This window comes from Podarcis cretensis (genome assembly GCF_951804945.1).
Source record: "Podarcis cretensis genome assembly, chromosome: 10".
NCBI lineage: Eukaryota > Metazoa > Chordata > Lepidosauria > Squamata > Lacertidae > Podarcis > Podarcis cretensis.
This window is the reverse complement of record NC_137179.1, coordinates 12,221,166-12,242,210: the sequence shown is the minus strand read 5'-3', so window position 1 is coordinate 12,242,210 and position 21,045 is coordinate 12,221,166. Positions and strand designations below refer to the sequence as shown.

Here is a 21,045-nt window from a genome sequence, read left to right as displayed (position 1 = left end):
CGAGGTTTATTATTATTATTATTTTGTGTGGTTATTTTTGGGTTGAAGAACTGCACTGCAAAATTCAAATACGGGTGAATCTCAATGGATCGTTGCATTTCAGCTTTCTGTTTGGTTCGGGAAGTGTGTAAGGTTCGCAATAAAATGTGAACCAAATGAATTTTCCTCCATCCCTTTCAATGGCTACTAGCCATGGTTGGAGGCAGTAATTCAGGCTTCCTCAACCTCAGCCCTCCAGATGTTTTTGGCCTACAACTCCCATGATCCCTAGCTAGCAGGACCAGTGGTCAGGGATGATGGGAACTGTAGTCTCAAAACATCTGGAGGGCTGAGGTTGAGGAAGCCTGCAGTAATTCAAAGGCTTCTGAATCGCAGTTGCTGGAAGGGAGAGGGCTCTTGTGCTTGGATCTGATTGGCCACTGTGAGAACAGGATGCTGAACACTGGCCTGATCCAGCACGCTCGTCATAGGTTCTTAAGATGGTGGAATTGGGGGTGGGCAATTTTCACTCCTGTCCCTGCATTCTCCTTTACCTCTAGAAAGTTACCCCACCTCCATTTTATAGCTGAACTAGTGAGATTGTGGACCCAGCTACATTAGTCAAGAAAGAGCGTTTTAAATGCGTTAGAAACCTGTGACTCCAGATGGCGCCAGAGAGCAAAGAAAAATTCTAAGCGATTTTCCATAGCAATTTTTTTTTGTTATAACAATTTAATTTCTGACTTATTTATAGTGCCGCCCCCCATGTGTAGATCCACCCTCTGTGTATTAAATATGCATTCATCTGGTTTCGCCATTAGAAGTATTATTAAATGATGCTTAATCTGAGTTTATGCTTTTAGCTTTTTAATTGCTTTGCCTTAGGCTTCCGGTTAGGGCGAAGTTTGAGGCCAAAGGAACAGGTGAAGTTGTTTCCAAATTTTTATTAAATGATTCTTCAGTACAGATGCAATAATAATAATAATTAGGTGCAATATTGATTCTTCCCCCCACCCCGGTCTGAAGGAGTAGGTTACAGTTTAGCTGGAATAGATGTATTCCATAATAGCACTGAAAAGCTTACTGAACTGAGGAGTAACAAAATGCAAAACAGAAACCCAGAAATATGGAGGAAGCATCAATCGTGAGGAACAACAACAGGCTAAACACAAGTTTCAATGCATAGTATCCACAGCAAGTGGATGAGCCTTAAAATCAGCAAGGGAGGGAGGGAGGGCGCACTGATGCAGATAGGCATCCAAAGTATTTAAAAAGTCTCCGAACTCTTTGCCAAACCCATAACCTGCAAGGATGGACAAGAAGAAGGGAAACCGCTTGACCTCTTCCTCATGCATCAGAGTTATCTGAATCCACTCAGTGCTTCCCACGTTCTGCTCACATAGATCTGTAGGCACATAAGATCCCTTCACATTACCACTCGATGTGCAGCTACTGGGCCAGGGGGGACATGTTAAGCAGGTAGCATCTTGATACCTTCATTGAATTCATGGGGGAGAATCTGCAGGGGGCTCTTGTGGCCATGAGTTCCACAAGCTGATTATGCATTGGTATGAAAAAGGACTCGTTTTTGCTTACCTACTCCAGAATCCACACCACAGATATACACCCTGTAAGGTCAATGCTGTGGTGATGTGTGTGTGTGTGTGTGTGTGTGTGTGTGTGTCTACACACAGAGACACAAACACACATATTCATACACTTGAGGGCTTTATTTGGTTTAAAAGTCATTCTCTCAGCCCAGAGAACTGTGGGAACTGTAGTTTTGTAAGATGGGCAAGGGATCTCTAACGGAGAACGCTCAGCGCGCACACCAAACCACATTCCCTACTATTCTTTGGGAGGCGCCATGGCAATTGAATTTGTATAAAGCAAGCCTACACATGTTGTGTAGACACAAGCCTGCACCATCCAAAACTGGCAACTACTGGAGAGGAAATAAGAGCTAACTGGGCAACTGACCCCTAGGGATGAAATACTATTTTGTTACAAATATCCAGCTTTCATCACTTCCGTTTCTGTGTCTTACTTACCTAGACATGCGTGACCAAGTCATTTCCAGCTTTGATCCTTCAGATATTTGCAAAACCAAAGGGTGGGGGATAGGGGAGGGAATACACGACGCATACATAAAGCCCATGATAGATATAGTATGAGCTGAACATTATAATAACAAATGCATGTAAAAATAGGTTTCTAAGCTGGAAACTGCCCTTTAATTGTTTAGCATTTATGCCACAGGGCGATTCAGAGGGCAGCTGAGGCCAGGCAGGCGGACGAGATGAATGGGAAAAGTTGAGTTTTCTTCTTCTTCTATGGAAGATATTTTCTTTTTTCTTTTTTTAAGTACATGCAATAGGACGTTTTCATCTAAGCTCGAACACCTTTCACCAGTTCAGCAGCCCATCAGCAACGTAGCCAGGCTTCTCCTCAGCATCCTCTTCACCTGCTAGAACAAACAGTGGTAGCGTTCAGGAGAGCTCTGCAGGGTGGCCTAGTACGGACTTCTACTATTTAAAAAAAATGCATGCCTCTGTGCAGGGCCGGATTTAGGTTTGATGAGGCCCTAAGCTACTGAAGGTAATGGGGCCCTTTATATGTCCAGCTGTCCTTTGCCAACAACAAATTGCCGCCTTTTTTGTGTTGAATATATGCTATATGGTAATTTATGGACCTAATAGGTATCTAAACCCATTTGCACATAACAAAATATGTATTTTATCAAAGTAATTGTTGAACTGAAATACAGTTAAGAAGAAGTATATTACATGCAGAATGTAGGCACCGTATATACAGTGGTGCCTCGCAAGACGAAATTAATTCGTTCCGCAAGTTTTTTCGTCTTGCGATTTTTTCGTCTTGCAAAGCACGGACTTTGGAAAAGCTTCAAAAAACACCAAAGTCTTCAAAAACCTCAAAAAAGGCTACCACACCGCGTGCTATGAGTTGCTCCTCGAAGTGAATGCACGGTTTTAAGAAAAAGGAAACAAACTTGCAAGACAAAGGAAACAAACTTGCAAAACGTTTTCGTCTTGCGAAGCAAGCCCATAGGGAAATCCGTCTTGCGAAGCAACTCAAAAAACGAAAAACTCTTTCGTTTTGCGAGTTTTTCGTCTTACGAGGCATTCGTCTTGTGAGGTACCACTGTATAGAAATGAGCAAACCAGTGATATTTTAGGGAGCAGACTAACAGGCGGGGCCTATTACTGACATCATAGGAGCCTAAAGCCATAATGGGATCAAAATAAATAAATTATGTATTACATGAAATCAATCAGTAGGCATAAGACTCATACCCTTAGTCTATGCTGCCTGATTGTCAGTTGACAAGCACTCTTTAATCTTAGATAACAGGTACAACAGCTTGACCTAGATTCAACTGTGCTGCACTGCAGTCTGCGGCTGCATGCTACATGTTCCCATGCAACCCGTCCATGCAGAATGTAGGCACCCTATATATAGAAATGAGCAAACCAGTGATATTTTAGCGAGTAGGCTAGCAGGCGGGGCCCATTACTTACATCATAGGAGCCTACACAACACAAAACACTGTTGTTGTATGTAGGTTTTATTTTTATTTGTTTTTTATCTTGTATTTTGCCAATGTACATCCAGGTTTTTTCCCCTTTAATTTTTTTGGGGGGGCCCAAAGAGAGAGTGGGGCCCTAAGCTATAGCTTGTTTAGCTTATACGTAATGACGCTCCCCACATTAAATGGGGGGCTCCCTTTGAGTGGTCGCACGCAGCCCCCTGGACCCTATGCGACACCATTAGCACAGGCTTGGCTTTGTATTCCCCAGGTGGGATACCTGGAGGTCTCCGCCTACCTCAGCCAGTTGCCCAATCCCGCCTGGGGAGGCATTGCCAAGGTGATCAGGCCAGGTAGGGGGAGGGACCACCCTGCCCACACAATAGGGGGAGGCCCTTACTTGAGAATCATCAGTTGGCTCTAGAGCTTCTCCCACCCTACCCACCCTCAGTTAAGACTTCTTTTGCAGGTTAACCTTTTTTCCACAGGTACGTGGGCGCTGCTACGTCAAGGTCGCTGTTGAAGGGCCAGAAAGGAATTCTCCTGCATTGGCAGGTTTGCAAAATGTCACAACTTTGGCAGTATCAGGCCTTGGGCGGAATCCTTTAGTCTATCTTCCCTAAATGGGGGTGAGCCTGTAGCGGTGACCGAGGCCCCCCCTTCTCCTTGCGGCTGCGATACCAGAGTTCCCCATTAAAGGGGTTGTTTTGAGGGGAGGCTTTGGCCATACGCTGAGAGATTGTCATTGCTCTCCCCTGCGATGGCAGTGTAACGGGGGCAGCTATCTCTGCTTAAACATATGTTCTCCAGAGCCAGCCCATCCCACACACACACTCTGGATAACCCTGATGTTCCCCAGATCCCTGGCGGGGGACTGGGAGGGATAAACGCCCAATGCCTGAGCCAAGGTCTACCCACATCTGAAACATAATAAAGTTGTGGCCAATTTTAATCCCATAGCACGTTGTCTTGAGTCGTTGTTCCACACGGAGGCTGCCCAGGGTTTTGGGGGACTCCGCCTGTCCATGCAAATCTGGCACTGCCTCTGTGTCCCCTGCCCTGCCACAAAAAAGGTTGTTCAAAGCAGGCTGCAAACCTCAAAACAAATATCTGCTTATAGGAAACGACCTTTGACTGAGTCAGTATTTTCTACACTGATTGGTACCAGCTCTCCATGTTTTTAAATGGTACTCTCTCCCAGTCCCATTTAGAGATGCTGGGGAATTGAACATGGGACTATCTGCATACAATGCAGATGATCTTCTACTGAATTGTAGTCTTTCCCAAATAGAAACATGAGACTCCTTAGATGGAGTCAGCAATGTCAAGACTGACTGGCAGCCATTCTACATTGATTTCATTGGCATTTTCCAGCAGATAACGGAGTACTGAGTTGCGTCCTTAGCATATCGGTTTTTAAAAGCTATCTGGGGACATTATCCGAGAGACAAATGGCTGTTTACATTTTCCGACTCACACATATCACTGGGTGGTATTTAATCTCATGACAACGGGCACACATGCATTTTATGGCAAAAGGGACCCCTGACCATTAGGTCCAGTCGTGGCCGACTCTGGGGTTGTGGCGCTCATCTTGCTTTATTGGCCAAGGGAGCCGGCGTACAGCTTCCGGGTCATGTGGCCAGCATGACTAAGCCGCTTCTGGCGAAACAGAGCAGCGCATGGAAACGCCGTTTACCTGCCCGTCGGAGCGGTACCTATTTATCTACTTGCACTTTGACGTGCTTCCGAACTGCTAGGTTGCAGGAGCAGGGACCTAGCAACGGGAGCTCACCCCGTCACGGGGATTCGAACTGCCAACCTTCTGATCGGCAAGTCCTAGGCTCTGTGGTTTAACCCATAGCGCCACCCACGCCCCCATTTTATGGCTACAGCAGTAATAAAACCCAATGGATCGCAGTGAAGGAATTGCAGGTAAACATGCACAAGAAATGGGCCTTGCAAATGACAAAGTAGCGGCAAGTTGCTTTCGATTAGCATTAGCAATAAGATGCAAAAGGAACTCCTGGAGTGAAATGAGATGTTACCTTCCTCGTGCGCTTTTTGCAAGGAGGACAGAAACAATGCCACAGCTTCGGGAAGGGTCAGAGGGTTTGCGTTTTGGCTCCGTGTTTCTGCAAAGACAAACGTATTTTCAATACACATTAGGATCCATTTTTACTAGGCAGAGGCACTTACATGTTTTCTAAAAGTGGTGGTGGTGTCCAATTTCAATCTGCTTCACACACAGCCTTGCTTACCTAGCTGCAGCCTGTCGTACAGATCCTTCCTCTGGCTCTCCTCTGAGATGAACCGACGACCTTCTGAAATGCAATGACAATGAGCTGAAATACCAGGTGGTAATTCTTGGGCAACATTTGCAGTCTTCCAAAGGCATCCTCTTTATTGTGCATCCAGGATGGTCTTGGGCTGGCTATACACAGGGCTAACAGGGATGCGGGTGGCACTGTGGTCTAAATCACTGAGCCTCTTGGGCTTGCTGATCAGAAGGTCAGCGGTTCGAATCCCTGCGACGGGGTGAGTTCCCATTGTTCGGTCCCAGCTCCTGCCCACCTAGCAGTTCAAAAGCACGTCAAAGTGCAAGTAGATAAATAGGTACCACTCCAGCAGGAAGGTAAATGGCATTTCCATGTGCTGCTCTGGTTTGCCAGAGCGGCTTGGTCTTGCTGGCCACATGACCCGGAAGCTGTCTGCGGACAAGCGCCGGCTCATCCTCAGCCTATAGAGCGAGATGAGCGCACAACCCCAGAGTCTTCCATGACTGGACTTAACGGTCAGGGGTCCCTTTACCTTTATAAGGTAAAGGTAAAGGGATCCCTGACCATTAGGTCCAGTCGTGGCCGACTCTGGGGTAGTGGCGCTCATCTCGCTTTATTGGCCAAGGGAGCCGGCGTACAGCTTTCGGATCATGTGGCCAGCATGACTAAGCCGCTTCCGATGAACCAGACACAGGGCTAATTTTCTAGCAAAAAAGGTTCCAGAACTCACCATGAACGTCTCCCTGGTTCTCTTATAATGGCAATAACGCCCACCTGAATTCCAGCTGAAAAGAAGCCCTGTTTATACATGAGCCGGAATTCTGTTGGTGCCTACAAATGTTTTGGGGCATACATACTGCTTCATTTCCAATCAGCGCATGCCCCATAACCTCCCAATGGAATCCTGTAATTTTTAATACCACAAATGTTCTAAGGCTGTTGCTCTTTTGTTCCTCTACGTTGCAAGAGAACCCCTCCAGGGTGTCATAATGTAGTCACTGTTAGGGAACCATCTCGGGACAATAAGCAGAACAGTGTGTCCGAATCCATCACAAATGCCCTATTGTTGCATCAATTACATCTCACAGGAGATACGTGCAAATAAATGCACCAGAACTGAAATCCCGCAAGAGTCTCCTGCAATGTCAAAGAGTTTGGGAGGTGGGGAATAAGAGGTAGGGGAAAGTGGGGGGGGGGGGTTTAAGTGATGATCTTTGGAGAGGTTTGGGGAAAAATAACAGCGTGAAGAGATTCTTTGCCTGTTTTAGAGAGGTGACTGGCACTAAGCAAAGGAGCTCAAAAAAAGTATCATAAATTTATAAAGCAAGGGATTCAAAAGATTTTGTGACATACTGCTAACCTCTGTTATCTGGGAGTAAACCTCACTGAATTCAATACAATTTGCTTCCTGGGCTGCTAGACTTCCAACGCCAATGTGGGATACTAGCTTGTTGGGATTCTCCCCCACCCCCACCCCGGCCATAGATAAGCAGAACAAAGTGAAAGAAGTCTCTTGCCAGTTAGAAATGTAAAAGATCTCAGTGAGAGAACAAAGAATCCATTCCTAGGAACGGCGGTGCTCCCAATTAAGGGTTCCACTCACTTCCTCCCTAGTCATCCACATCACTACCATGTCGTGTAGCCTGATCTCGCAACCACTGTACTTTCTGTGCTGCCACCTTATCTGCTCTCCTTGACCTTGGGCTGAGCGGATGGATGCTTTCCAGCGATAGTGAGTCTATTAACTCTCTCTCTCTCTCCCAGTTCTCCTCCTCCTAGCTGTTCCCCACCCAGTACTTCCCAGCTTCTTCCTTCTGAACTATGTCCCTCTGCAAACCACTCTTCCAAATCTATACTACTTCCCTGTTCCTGGGAAGATTCGGGATCCTGATCAGGATCCCACCATTCCTCCTCAGTGCAGCCCTCCTCAGCATGGTCCCTGACAATACTCCAAAGACCCTAGCAATGATGTCGCAGTGGAGTGCATGAAAACACAACTGTGTGCAGGAATCTTTGCACATTTTAGAAGAGATGTGTTTGACGTGGTGGAATTCAATGGTATGAAGTAATTCCAGATGAGGTGGAGAAGCTGCCCACAGACTGTCTTGCCAGAGTGGTGCATGCTCTATTTATCTCCCGCTTGGACTACTACAATGCGCTCTACGTGGGGCTGCCTTTGAAGGTGACTTGGAAACTGCAATTAATCCAGAATGCAGCAGCTAGACTGGTGACTGGGAGTGGCTGCCGAGACCATATAACACTGGTCCTGAAAGATCGTCATTGACTCCCAGTACATTTCTGAGCGCAATTCAAAGTGTTGGTGCTGACCTTTAAAGCCCTAAATGGCCTCGGTCCTGTATACCTGAAGGAGCGCCTTCAGTCCCATCATTCAGCCTGGACACTGAGGTCCAGCTCCAAGGGCCTTCTGGTGGGTCCCTCCTTGTGAGAAGTGAGGTTATAGGGAACCAGGCAGAGGGCCTTCTTGTTAGTGGCGCCCGCCCTGTGGAATGCCCTCCCAGCAGATGTCAAGGCAATAGACAACTATTTTACTTTTAAAAGACAACTGTTTAGGGAAGCTTTTAATGTTTGGTGCTGTATTGTTTTTAATATTCGGTTGGAAGCTGCCCAGAGTGGCTGGGGAAACCTAGCCACATGGGAGGGGTATAAATAAATTATTATTATTATTATTATTATTATTATTATTATTATTATTAACCACTGAGGCCCAAGAGAAAGGCAGAGGAGAGGCTGTCATGGCAGAAGCAACAAACAGGATTCCTTCAGCTGCAATACCCCAGGGTTTCACTGCTTAGACAGATCTCAGGGCAGCAGTGTCTGCCCAGTGCATCCAGTTTGAGTCCTGGAGGGTCAAGATGGCCAGTGTGTCAGTGGACCCCTGAGAGCACCTTGGCCCTTAGCCAGTACTCCACCCGACCACTCTCTAGAGCCAAGCCTATCTGTTGTTCCCAATTGCCTGATCCACCCCATTGAAGTTGGTCCAGCGTGTTGGACCCACAAAAATAATTATTATTGAAGCTGTATACTGCTCTTCATTCGAAGATCCCAGTTCACAACGTAAGAACGCAGAATGAGAACACAAAATACATAAAACGAAAACAAACTAATAACGCCCCTTCCACAAACACTATTATTATAGAGAAATAGAAACACTCCCTTCCTCCACACACACACACACACACTAAAAAAAAGGATTCCCAGGGAGAAAGGATTCACTCCAAACAAGCTCCTTCCCAGGAGGAGAAATTGGAATCAAGACTTACGTGCACCCTTTAAATAGAGCATTGCTTGTGGAGTCCAGTTTCTTCTTTGGAAGTGATCCTTTGGAACAAAACAAGAAAGGGGTGGTGAGGGGAGGAATTATTATAACTATTATTACTACACATATGTTAGGATATAGTTCCGTTCCACCTTAAAAAGGCACAGGCATGACTGTTGTGTGTCACATGCCTGTTTACTTCCAGCGCTTGCTGGGAGCTTCAGTTTGTATATAGCTTTTGCATTACGGCTGTTTTGCTGGAGACGAAGGGAAGCAGACATGTTTTCCTTTGTTCCTGAACTATGCTGAATAAAACACTGTACATTATGCTTACACATTTCTCTGTCCGCCTCTTTTGCTGTGGGGAGATTTACGCACTCTGCTGATAGAGCGTGCACAGGTCTCTAAACGTATCTGAGGCTCGTGTCACTGATTGATGCTGTTCCAAGGGAGACCGGTGATCGTCCCGCTGCCGGCCGGTGGCTGGAGCCAGCTGGGGGCCTGCCTGATGCCCCCCGTCTCCCCGGCAGTATCCCAACAGTGTACGGCACCCAGAGTGTTGCCCAGAAGAGAATGTGGGCCTCAGACTGAAAAGGGTTCTTCCCCTTAGATCATGCACAGTGAACTGTGGACTCCTGCCTAAGTTTTGCTCTTTACGACTGAGCCAATACAAACCCAGAGCTGCCTTTACCTGAGGAGCAGTCCTGGAAAAAGTGATGAAGCAAGCAGAGAGCAGCAAGGCCAGGGCGGTGGCCGTCCCCCGGTGGAGTCCCTGGAGTGGGCAAAAGAGGCCAAGAGGACATGGCCGCATTGTTATTTATTATTTTATTGTGTTTGTTTTATTTTTTTTTATTAAATTTGCAAAGCTCCCGCTATTCAAAGACCACAGGGCTGTTCGCAACAGAAAGATACAAAAGGAAAACACAAAATACATAACAAAGCAAAAGCAAAACAAATCGATAATGCCCCCCCCCCCAGCCGAGACACATTTAAAAGGCCAGGGAATCTTTAGTCAGCCTGGTTGAAGAGAAATGTCTTCGCCCTAAAGAGATGTAATGATGGCGCCAGGTGAGCCTCCCTGGGGAGAGAGTCCTCGGAACAAGGAGCCACCACAGAAAAGGCCCTTTCTCCCTCCAGACCTCACGTGGAGGAGACATACAAAGAAGGGCCTCAAATTATGACTGCAGGGTCCGGGTCAGTTCATTTGGGGACAGGTGGTCCTTAAGTTATTGTGGTCCTGGGCCATTTAAGGCTTTATAGGGACGCGGGTGGTGCTGTGGTCTAAACCACAGAGCCTAGGGCTTGCTGATCAGAAGGTTGGTGGTTCGAATCCCCGCAATGGGGTGAGCTCCTGTTACTCAGTCCCTGCTCCTGCCAACCTAGCAGTTCGAAAGCATGCCAAAGTGCAAGTAGATAAATAGGTACCGCTCCGGCAGGAAGGTAAAAAGTGTTTCCGTGCGCTGCTCTGGTTTGCCAGAAGCGGCTTAGTCATGCTGGCCACATGTCCCAGAAGCTGTATGCCGGCTCCCTTGGCCAGTAAAGCGAGATGAGCGCCTTTACCTTTACCTTAGGTCTAAAACAGCACTCTGACTTGAGCCTAGAAATCAACCAGCAGCCAGTACAGTCAAGCCAAGATTGGTGTAACATACCATCCAACCTTTTCAAATAAAAAAAATTGGGATTTGTGTCAAAGTGAATAAAATATGGGGGGGCAGATAAACTCTGCCCCACATAATCGACAGCAAGACATGGAGTACAAACACCATTTGAATGGCAATGCGCATCGACTTTGGGGGGAGCCCAGCCCCCTCAAATCGTCTACCGGAGGAGGTGACCTCAGCCCCTAGGAGTTGGTTCCCATGTTTCTAAACAAAAATGCTTTTTGCGAGCACCAGAAACAGTACAATGAAGGTTCCTGCCTATTATCAAGAGGCATGGAGTTCCGCAGATTGGGCGCCACCACACTAAAAGATCAATTCCTTGCAAGTGAGGAATGAATGTTAAGTGGCACTTGTAAAATGAACCAGTATTGAAATGAAGTCTGATTGCAAGCATAAGGTATATCAGAGTTTGGAGGGCTGGAGAAACGGCTGTTTGTTCTTCCCTAGAGTATCTCGGAGTGAGTGTTGTTGTGCGACTCTTGTCTCCCTCCCTCTGTGACAGCTCTAATAACATCTGTAAACATAGGTCAGGCAAGTTGCCCAGATCCAATTTGCATGGCTGAGATCACTCCTTTGGGAAGGCTTGTCTAGATAAAAGGGTTTGCAATAGGTTTGAGTTAATAACAGTGTTAACAGTTTATTAGCAATGCAATCCTATCGATGTTTACTTGGAAGTAAGTACCACTGTGTTCAAAGAGGCTTGTTGTTTAGTCGTTTAGTCGTGTCCGACTCTTCGTGACTCCATGGACCAGAGCACACCACACACTCCTGTCTTCCACTGCCTCCCGCAGTTTGGTCAGACTCATGTTCGTAAATGTATATTTCAAACTGAGTTTGGCCAACCTTGCACAGGCTAGTTTGACCAGTCATTGAAGGTGCCTACCTGTCATTCACCTGTTATCACATGACCAATTCATTATGCAGTTATTAATGCAGATTTTCAGGTGATGTCAAGTGGTTTTAAACTTTAGGGGGAAATTCTTCCTTCACAGCCACAGCTTGAATAATAGTAGTAGTATTAGTAGATTTGACTGCAAAGACTCACTATACAGAATCTCAGCCAAATAAACTTTGACCACTTTCAAAGGTGCCCCTCATTCATAGGACTGTAGATTTTAAAAATCACATTGAGAAGAGTGTTCTACAAAAATCATGGATGGCGGAGGCTATCTCAAAATTCTTCCACAGCAGGGAATACCTACCATGAGGTATGGATGTTCGCATCACCCCCAAAACAAACTCTGGCTTTTAGTTATTTGAAAACGTGCATATTTAATTAAGTGAAAATCATGGGACTGATCAACCAAGACTTCAGTAAATGGATTACCAACCTAATATATAGCTATAATTCTACACACGTATCTATATCCAAATCTACATGTGCATGTACATTATACAGTATATCCTTCCTGGACACAATAAAGCCAAATTTTACATCTAAATAATTTTAGTGGGAGAGAGATGCTTCCTATACCTGCCTACTCAGAAGTCAAACCCATTAAGTTCAGTGGTGCTTACTTCCAGGTAAAGGACTGCAGCCTTAAGAACGGGGACTTTGCAATCCTAATCATCTTCACTTCGTTGACATTATTTCAGAGGCTGAGCTTTAATCTGAGAGACACAATAATAGACTTCCTAGCGATCTGAAAGAATCTAACCTCCTGTTACGTTCCCCCCCCCTCCTCCCAAAGTCTTCTGAAGTTTATTTTTATAATCAAATCAGACAACATTCGATTGAAAGAATTATTGGAGCCATCCTATTGGCACGTAGACACTAAAACTAATCATAAGGGGTGTGTGATGAGAATCTCCACATTTCATTGGGGTTTCTAAACACAGCCCTAAGATCACCTTGTGCTGCTACGGAAGATTTATGAGTTTTCTATACATGATCAATTGCTCTGGCATTTTGAACTGCAAGAATAGGGCATGACATCCCTTGCCATTGTTAGCAGCTATAAGGAGATCAGCTCAAAACCAAGAAGAAATGACTGCTGTTCCCACATACCTTCATGCTCAGCTCTCCTGATGCGCCAAAGCCTTTGGTAGCTGTGGAATGCCTTCCATGCAACGTGCAATCTGCTCGTCATGTAGGAATCCCTATTTAAGTCTTCTGTACAGAGATGCCCTCCCCTTTCGGAGGCAGGGAACAGCATTCAAAAAGGACCACTTGTCAAGCCCAGACAGGAAGATGTGGAAACGAATGACGTCTTCTGGAGATGGGGGGGGGGAGGATGTTTACAAAGCTTGAGGGGAAGTCACCCCAAAATGAACGAATCTGATGGACAAATCTGACATATATACACTTGTCACGCTACGTGAATATATCAGCATCGATACCCAGCAACAAAGACATCACCCTTCTGGCCGAAGGATCAAGACCCTCACAGGCAAGGCAGGTATAAATGATTGACCTTAACATGGGAATTTTCCTCCTGTGATAAAAGGAGGCGGTCCTGCGACAAGGTAGCAATGTATCTCCATCATGACCTTAGTGTAGCAGCAACAGAAGACGATATTTAAGCAGGGCGGTTGTTGTTTTGCAAGTAACGCTACAATCCTCTCTTCCAACAATCAAGAATCAGTGAAACATCTCCTTCTAACTATACTGTGGGCAGCCAATGTGGCATCCTCCAGATTTCGCTGGACTACAGATCCCATCATCCCTGACCATTGGCCTTGATGGCCGAGGATGATGGGAGATGGAGTCTGAAAATATCCTGATGGCTACAGGTCCCCTATCCCTGAACTATCTGGAAGGCATCACATTCGCTACTGCTGAGCGACGCTCAGAGCCAATCCCTGCTAATGATGCTCTCACAAAGTTTGGTCCTTCACCTGTAGTGGTTAACTGCTGAAAAATAAATAATAATAAATAATAATAATAATAATAATAATAATAATAATAATAATAATAATAATAATTTATTTCTATGCTGCCCATCTGGCTGGGTTTCCCCAGCCACCCTGGGTGGCTTTCAACAGAACATTAAAAACAGAATAAAACTTCAAACATTAAAAACTTCCCTAAACAGGGCTGCCTTCAGATGTCTTCTAAAAGTAAGATCATTTCCTAGACATCTGAAGGGAAGGTGTTCCACAGGATGGGTGCCACGACTGAGAAGGTCCTCTGCCTGGTTCCCTGTAACCTCACTTCTCACAGGGAGGGAACCGCCAGAAGGCCCTCAGAGCTGGACCTCAGTGTCCGGGCAGAACGATGGGGGTGGAGACACTCCTTCAGGTATACTGGGCCGGGGCCATTTAGGGCTTTAAAGGTCAGCACCAGCAGTTTGAATTGTGCTTGGAAACGTACTGGGAGTCTATGTAGGTCTTTCAGGACCGGTGTTATATGGTCTTGGCGGTACCAAAAGATACCAGGGCTTATAGATAATACCAATTTCTGGAAACAACAGGAGGGGAGAGCAGTCTTGAGTCCAAATTCTGTTTGTGGGTTTTCCACAGGCACAGGTCAGCCACTGTGAGAACACGATGCTAGACTAGATATATAATAATAATAATAATAATTTATTATTTGTACCCAGCCCATCTGGCTGGGTTTCCCCAGTCACCCTGGGCAGCTTCCAACAAAGATTAAAAATACATTAAAATGTCACACATTAAAAACTTCCCTGAACAGGGCTGCCTTCAGATGTCTTCTAAATGTCAAGTAGTTGTTTATCTCTTTGACATCTTATGGGAGGGCATTCCACAGGGTGGGTGCCACCACCGAGAAGGCCCTCTGCCTGGTTCCCTGTAGCTTAGCTTCTCGCAGTGAGGGAACCGCCAGAAGGCCCTCGGCGCTGGACCTAGATGGGTCATTAACCTGATCCATCAGGCTCTTAACGTTATTAAGGACTTCTCCTTACGTGACAGAACTTTCTTTCCCTCTGTCCCCCTCACACACACCATCCTCCCAAATCCATTCTTGGTTTTCGCTCAGCCCTCCAAATGTGGGGGAACAGGGGTGCGTGGGGAGAAGAAAGGAAGCGCCATGCACAAGTTCTTGCGCCAATGGGACAACTTAGTTGCATATATCCTATTGTCTCTTACCAATGCCTTGTTTCCTATCAAGATCTTGAAAAGACCAGATCAAGCTATTATTTGGGCATACAGTGGTACCTCAGGTTACATACGCTTCAGGTTACAGACTCCACTAACCCAGAAATATTACCTCAGGTTAAGAACTTTGCATCCTGGTTGAAGGGCATCCTGATCAAATTTGCAGATGACACCAAACTGGGAGGGGTGGCTAACACCCCAGAGGACAGGATCACACTTCATATTTTTTTTTTAAGAATATTTACTAAGATTTTACAAAGTCATAAATACAAAAATACATAGTAGAACAAAAAAGAAAAAGAAAAAAGAAAAAACTCTCAGACAAAAATACAAAATACAAAAAACAAGAAAAATAAACAAAAAAAGAAGTTAAAACAAATCCACTTTTTTTTATAACTTTAAACTCATTAGCTTGTTTCTTTGACCTCCTCACACCTCCCCTTTTTGTATTCCCATTAATATAATCAAATCAGCAAATCCTTACCCTCTTTCACTTATCTTAACTCTATATCTTAACATGTTAGAACTCTATGTTTTCACCCATTATCAATTCATTTTTGCAAACTCTTTTTAACTTTGTTGCTAATGCCACTTATTTTCAATCCAACATCATTTTAACATTCATTAATTTTACAATGTTTCTGCAGGTAGTCTTTAAATTTCTTCCAATCGTCTTCCACCAACTCTTCTCCCAGGTCTCGGATTCTGCCAGTCATTTCCGCTAATTCCATATAGTCCATCACCTTCACCTGCCACTCTTCCAGGGTGGGTAGATCTTGTGTCTTCCAGTACTTTGCAATAAGTATTCTTGCTGCCGTTGTTGCATACATAAAGAAAGTTCTATCCTTCTTTGGCACCAATTGGCCGACCATGCCCAGGAGAAAGGCCTCTGGTTTCTTCAGGAAGGTATACCTAAATGCAGGATCACACTTCAAAATGACCTTGACAGATTAGAGAACTGGGCCAAAACAAACAAGATGAATTTTAACAGGGAGAAATGTAAAGTATTGCACTTGGGCAAAAATAAAATAAAAAATGAGAGGCACAAATACAAGATGGGTGACACCTGGCTTGAGAGCAGTACATGTGAAAAGGATCTAGGAGTCTTGGTTGACCACAAACTTGACATGAGCCAACAGTGTGACGCGGCTGCTAAAAAAGCCAATGCAATTCTGGGCTGCATCAATAGGAGTATAGCATCTAGATCAAGGGAAGTAATAGTGCCACTGTATTCTGCTCTGGTCAGACCTCACCTGGAGTACTGTGTACGGTTCTGGGCACCACAGTTCAAGAAGGACACTGACAAACTGGAACGTGTCCAGAGGAGGGCAACCAAAATGGTCAAAGGCCTGGAAACAATGCCTTATGAGGAATGGCTAAGGGAGCTGGGCATGTTTAGCCTGGAGAAGAGGAGGTTAAGGGGTGATATGATAGCCATGTTCAAATATATAAAAGGATGTCACATAGAGGAGGGAGAAAGGTTGTTTTCTGCTGCTCCAGTGAAGCGGACACGGAGCAATGGATCCAAACTACAAGAAAGAAGATTCCACCTAAACATTAGGAAGAACTTCCTGACAGTAAGAGCTGTTCGACAATGGAATTTGCTGCCAAGGAGTGTGGTGGAGTCTCCTTCTTTGGAGGTCTTTAAGCAGAGGCTTGACAACCATATGTCAGGAGTGCTCTGATGGTGTTTCCTGCTTGGCAGGGGGTTGGACTCGATGGCCCTTGTGGTCTCTCCCAACTCTATGATTCTATGATTCTAGGATGAGAACAGAAATCGTGCAGCGGCAGCAGGAGGCCCCATTAGCTAAAGTGGTGCTTCGGGTTAAGAACAGTTTCAGGTTAAGAACGGCCCTCCGGAACGAATTAAGTACTTAACCCGAGGTACCACTGTATATGGGTACATGTCTCGAGTGTGGGTGGGAACTGATCTTTGTTCAGAACGACCTTCCAACGTTTCAAAAGGAAATTAACATGTTCCCTTCCCTTCCGACAGCTCCCGTTGATGAGTTCTGGTCCAAGGGAAGCCATGACCTAAAACCTGCCATTTCCTGTTCGACTGGACATAGACGAGACATCAGTTTTGCCACATAATCAATATTGTAGAGTCAGCCTTGAGAAGAGAAGATCACCAGATCAGCATGACCTCTTGTTAGAGGGAACTCCAAGGGTGCTTTGCTTGGAGCGAAAGACCTTTGAAAGGGCAGCACTCAGTCTGACTTGACATGGCCCATCGCAGAGTCCCAACTGCTGCAGCTGAACTTTGTGGGCAATTTCTTCATCGCCGGCTAAGCTTTGGGGCAAGTATCCCGCAAGCCCCGTCGAAAGTACGCAACTTCCAGTTGTGTAACTTTTGTCATATTCCGAAGACGCACCTCTTTGCACTGACCTTTGACACCTGATACATAAAGAAGCCATCCTATCCTCTTGACTGTTGCTGTTTTTAAGATTTTGTTTTAATTGGTGTAACCCACCCTGGGACCTTATGGCGAAGGGTAGATAAGAACTCTAAGAAACTGGAAGAAATGCTTTTCAACACATGATTATTGGTTGTTGAATGTCTGCAAGTTGTGTTGACATGAAAATTGAGTGGATGAAAAGATGTGCTGGGTGCGAGGAAAGCGAGATGATTGAATGATTAGGACTGCATTTTAATTGTTTGCATTTATTATTATTATTATTATTATTATTATTATTATACTAGCAGCTATGGTGGCTCCTTTACCAGAAGTAATGTATTACTGTAAGCGTTAACTCTGGAAGTATATACTTGATTCTGACCATACTAAGCCTCCTGGTGTATATTTTGAGGGCCGTGTTCCAAGTTACAGGGAACCAGGCAGAGGGCCTTCTTGGTAGTGGCTCCCGCCCTGTGGAATGCCCTCCCACCAGATGTCAAAGAGAAAAACAACTACCAGACTTTTAGAAGACATCTGAAGGAAGCCCTGTTTAGGGAAGCTTTTAATGTTTAATAGACTACAATGGTACCTTGGGTTACATACGCTTCAGGTTACAGACTCCGCTAACCCAGAAATAGTACCTCGGGTTAAGAACTTTGCTTCAGGATGAGAACAGAAATCGTGCGGTGGTGGTGTGGCAGCAGCGGGAGGCGCCATTAGCTAAAGTGGTGCTTCAGGTTAAGAACAGTTTCAGGTTAAGAACAGACCTCCGGAACGAATTAAGTACGTAACCAGAGGTACCACTGTATTGCATTTTAATATTCTATTGGAAGCTGCCCAGAGTGGCTGGGGAAACCCAGCCAGATGGGCGGGGTATAAATAAATTTATCATTATTATTATTAGGGCTGCATTGTTTACCAGATGTGAAATATATTGACATTATTTTCAGCTCTCCTCCTCCACTATGAAAGGCATACAGCCTCTGGGCGTGAAGGTTGAACATATTAGCTCTCATGCCTAGTGCTGGGCACAGTGGCAGAAAAAACCAATCGGGCACCTGGGGCCGCGCGCCCAGGAGAGATGCGTGGGTTGGGCGCATTGCAGGCCCTGCAGTGAGTGCCGTCCAGCATTTTGTCACCCCCCTCAGTGGTGACACCCGGGGCGGCCAGACCCACCACACCCCCCCTTCTTCCGCCCCGGCTGGGCATTGCAGTGGGGTGAGGAGACCCCAAATCAGGTGTGGGGAACCTTTGACCCTCCAGGAGTTACTGAACTACAACTCCCATCATCTCTGACCATTGGGCATGCTTGCTGGGGCTGCTGGGGTTTGTAGTCCAGCAATGTCGAGCAGACCAAAAGTTCCCCACATTTGCCCTAGATGAAGGAGTTTCATGTGTCCCCTGGAACACACAAACAGAGGCATGTTTCCCTCTCCTTTCCCCGCCTTTTGACTTCATTCCTGCAATGGCAGATTCCCTTGAGGCGAGAGTGTTATCTGACCTTCTCTCCTGCCTCAGTGAACCTGGCAGAGCAAAGAGTTGTCCCCACCATCGAGGGCACAGCAGCCTCAAGGGGACATGGATGAGGCCTCAGCGCTGAGCCGCTCCGTTAAATGGCACTGGCATCATGTGGCCTCATCTTCCGAGCCAGTCAAGAAATGAGCCATGAGAGCTGTCACAGGTGCTTGGAAACAAAATAGTGAACCCAAGCTAAGGTGAGTTCTACATACTCTTCCCTTCCATCAATAGGCAGACTTTGGTTTTCAGAAAGCATCACACAACTTCAACATTACAGAAAGAGCCCATGGCATCCAAAAGACCACCAGATTTTGTGCGGCAGGCGTTTTCACAGGCAGTGCTGCATTACAGTGAAGGGGAGTCTGTCTGAAGAGCCACAGCTTCCTCGTCTGTCTTCTATAGTGGTACCTTGGTTCTCAAACTTAATCCGTTCCGGATGTCCGTTCCCAAACCAAAGTGTTCCAAAACCAAGGCGTTCCAAAACCAAGGTGCGCTTTCCCATAGAAAGCAATGCAAAACGGATTAATCTGCTCCAGACTTTCCAAAACAACCCCTAATACAGCAATTTAACGTGGATTTTACTATCTAACGAGACCATTGATCCATAAAGGGAAAGCAATAAACAATGTACTGCAGCCACACAATCAATCAATCAATCAATCAATAGCTGAACTGGGTGCCACACAGTCACAAAAGCAAAACAAAAAGAGCCGCAAAAACAAAAACGCAAAATAACAAAAACAAACAGACCTCAGCGTAACACTCAAAATGGAAGTGTGGCACTCAAATCAAAAGCGTAACACTCAAAACAGAGCATGTTCAGCTTCTGAAGAAAGTTCGCAAACCAGAACACTTTCTTCCGGGTTTGCAGTGTTTGGGTTCCAAGTTGTTTGAGTACCAAGGAGTTTGAGAACCAAGGTACCACTGTATTTTAATACAGTGCTTCAGCACAATCTTCTGGGGGCCACACACGAGGGATGAGCAGGGCCAGAAGCAAAAGTGGGAGGGGCAATGAATGTAAATTTTACCTTTGTACAGCAGAGTCGTTTCTCCCCAGACCCCTCTCGATCCTTCCCGATCACATTTACGGCGACCAGACAGATCTTCATGGATGGAACCCGGTTCTCAAAGCGTCACAAGGAAATGTAATCAGACCCACTGCTGCCCCTTAAAAATGAATAAAGTTGCCTCCATCCATCTGGCAAGGCCCCTGTTAAGTTGTGGGTGAACGTATCAGACGACACAGCGATTCTTCAAACAGCTCTTGTTTATTCACAGGCCCAGCACAGAACTGGGCTGAAGGGTTCAGCCAATCTGCTTATATAGAGCTCAACTACAAAATAACAGTAACAACTTTCTGTAACTATCCAATCACTGAATGTCACTTTCAATTCCTTATTTGCATATGTGGACCTGAGTGAAAACTATCTACAGTATCCCCCTGCTGGCCCAGGGTGAGAACTTCAGTACATAACAGCCCCTGTGCTTTTGGCAAACCACTCTACAGGCATAAAATTCAACAGGTGAAGCCTGCTCCCCTGCAGCAAAGACAAAAGCTTCTCCTGCTGAATTTCAACCTGCCACACAGCCATTCAAAGTACAGTGGTGCCTCGCAAGACGAAATTAATCCGTTCCATGAGGCTCTTCGTATAGCGGTTTTTTCGTCTTGCGAAGCAAGCCCATTGACAGCTTAGCGGATTAGCGCTATTAGCGGTTTAGCGGTTTTTAGCGGATCAGCTGATAAGCGGCTTATCAGCGGATCAGCTGATAAGCAGCTTAGGGCTTAGGAAAAGGGGGGGGGGAAAGGGGAAAAACCCCGCAGGAACTCGCAAGACATTTTCGTCTTGCGAAGCAAGCCCATAGGGAAATTCGTTTTGCGAAGCACCTCCAAAACGCAAAACCCTTTCGTCTAGTAGGTTTTCCGTCTTGCGAGGTGTTCGTCTTGCGGGGCACCACTGTACAGGAAGAAATCTAGCAGCGGAATCCACCCCAGTTGGCTAGGAGGCAGATAACTGAAATAGCAGGGTCCCTTCCAAAAGCTAGTTTCAGTATTAAATATACACATATTTTTGTTAAGGAGCCCCTGCAAGTACATGTTCTCCCTTTGTGATAAGGGCATCGATCCTATCAGAGGACAATAGCAGGGAATAAATATACTGCATCTCCTTTCCCCTGCCCCAATGCCGTCAACCGTTATGTGAGCTGACAGGCAGAAAGGCAACAGATATAGCTTTTCAACTTGCCTGTTGAATTCCGGCCTGCGGATATTCACAGCATAGCACTAAGAAGGAGATTGCTGACTTATGCACTTGAAACGTGGCTTGCT

General features: G+C 45.7%; 1 protein-coding gene across 2 annotated transcripts; it reads right to left on the bottom strand.

Annotated features, from left to right (window-relative positions):
• Positions 1-908: 908 nt before the first annotated feature.
• SPX (spexin hormone) lies at positions 909-12,879 on the bottom strand. 2 transcript variants are annotated; one of them, XM_079993211.1, is made up of 6 exons: positions 12,752-12,879; positions 9,774-9,854; positions 9,087-9,144; positions 5,788-5,850; positions 5,575-5,661; positions 909-2,446 (listed from the first exon to the last, which is right to left on the bottom strand). In XM_079993211.1, exons 1-6 carry the CDS (start codon positions 12,755-12,757, stop codon positions 2,385-2,387), a joined length of 357 nt encoding a protein of 118 aa, XP_079849337.1. In that variant the 5' UTR covers positions 12,758-12,879; the 3' UTR covers positions 909-2,384. The 2 variants fall into 2 exon arrangements, with proteins under 2 accessions (XP_079849337.1, XP_079849338.1); XM_079993212.1 differs by having other exon boundaries at positions 909-2,443.
• Positions 12,880-21,045: the final 8,166 nt, after the last annotated feature.

Coding starts and splice junctions, on each gene's coding strand:
- SPX (XM_079993211.1), bottom strand. Junction 5,851..9,086: donor GCTCTATTTAAAGGGTGCAC/GTAAGTCTTGAT, acceptor ATTGCATTTCAG/AAGGTCGTCGGTTCATCTCA. Junction 5,662..5,787: donor GTACGACAGGCTGCAGCTAG/GTAAGCAAGGCT, acceptor TTGTCTTTGCAG/AAACACGGAGCCAAAACGCA.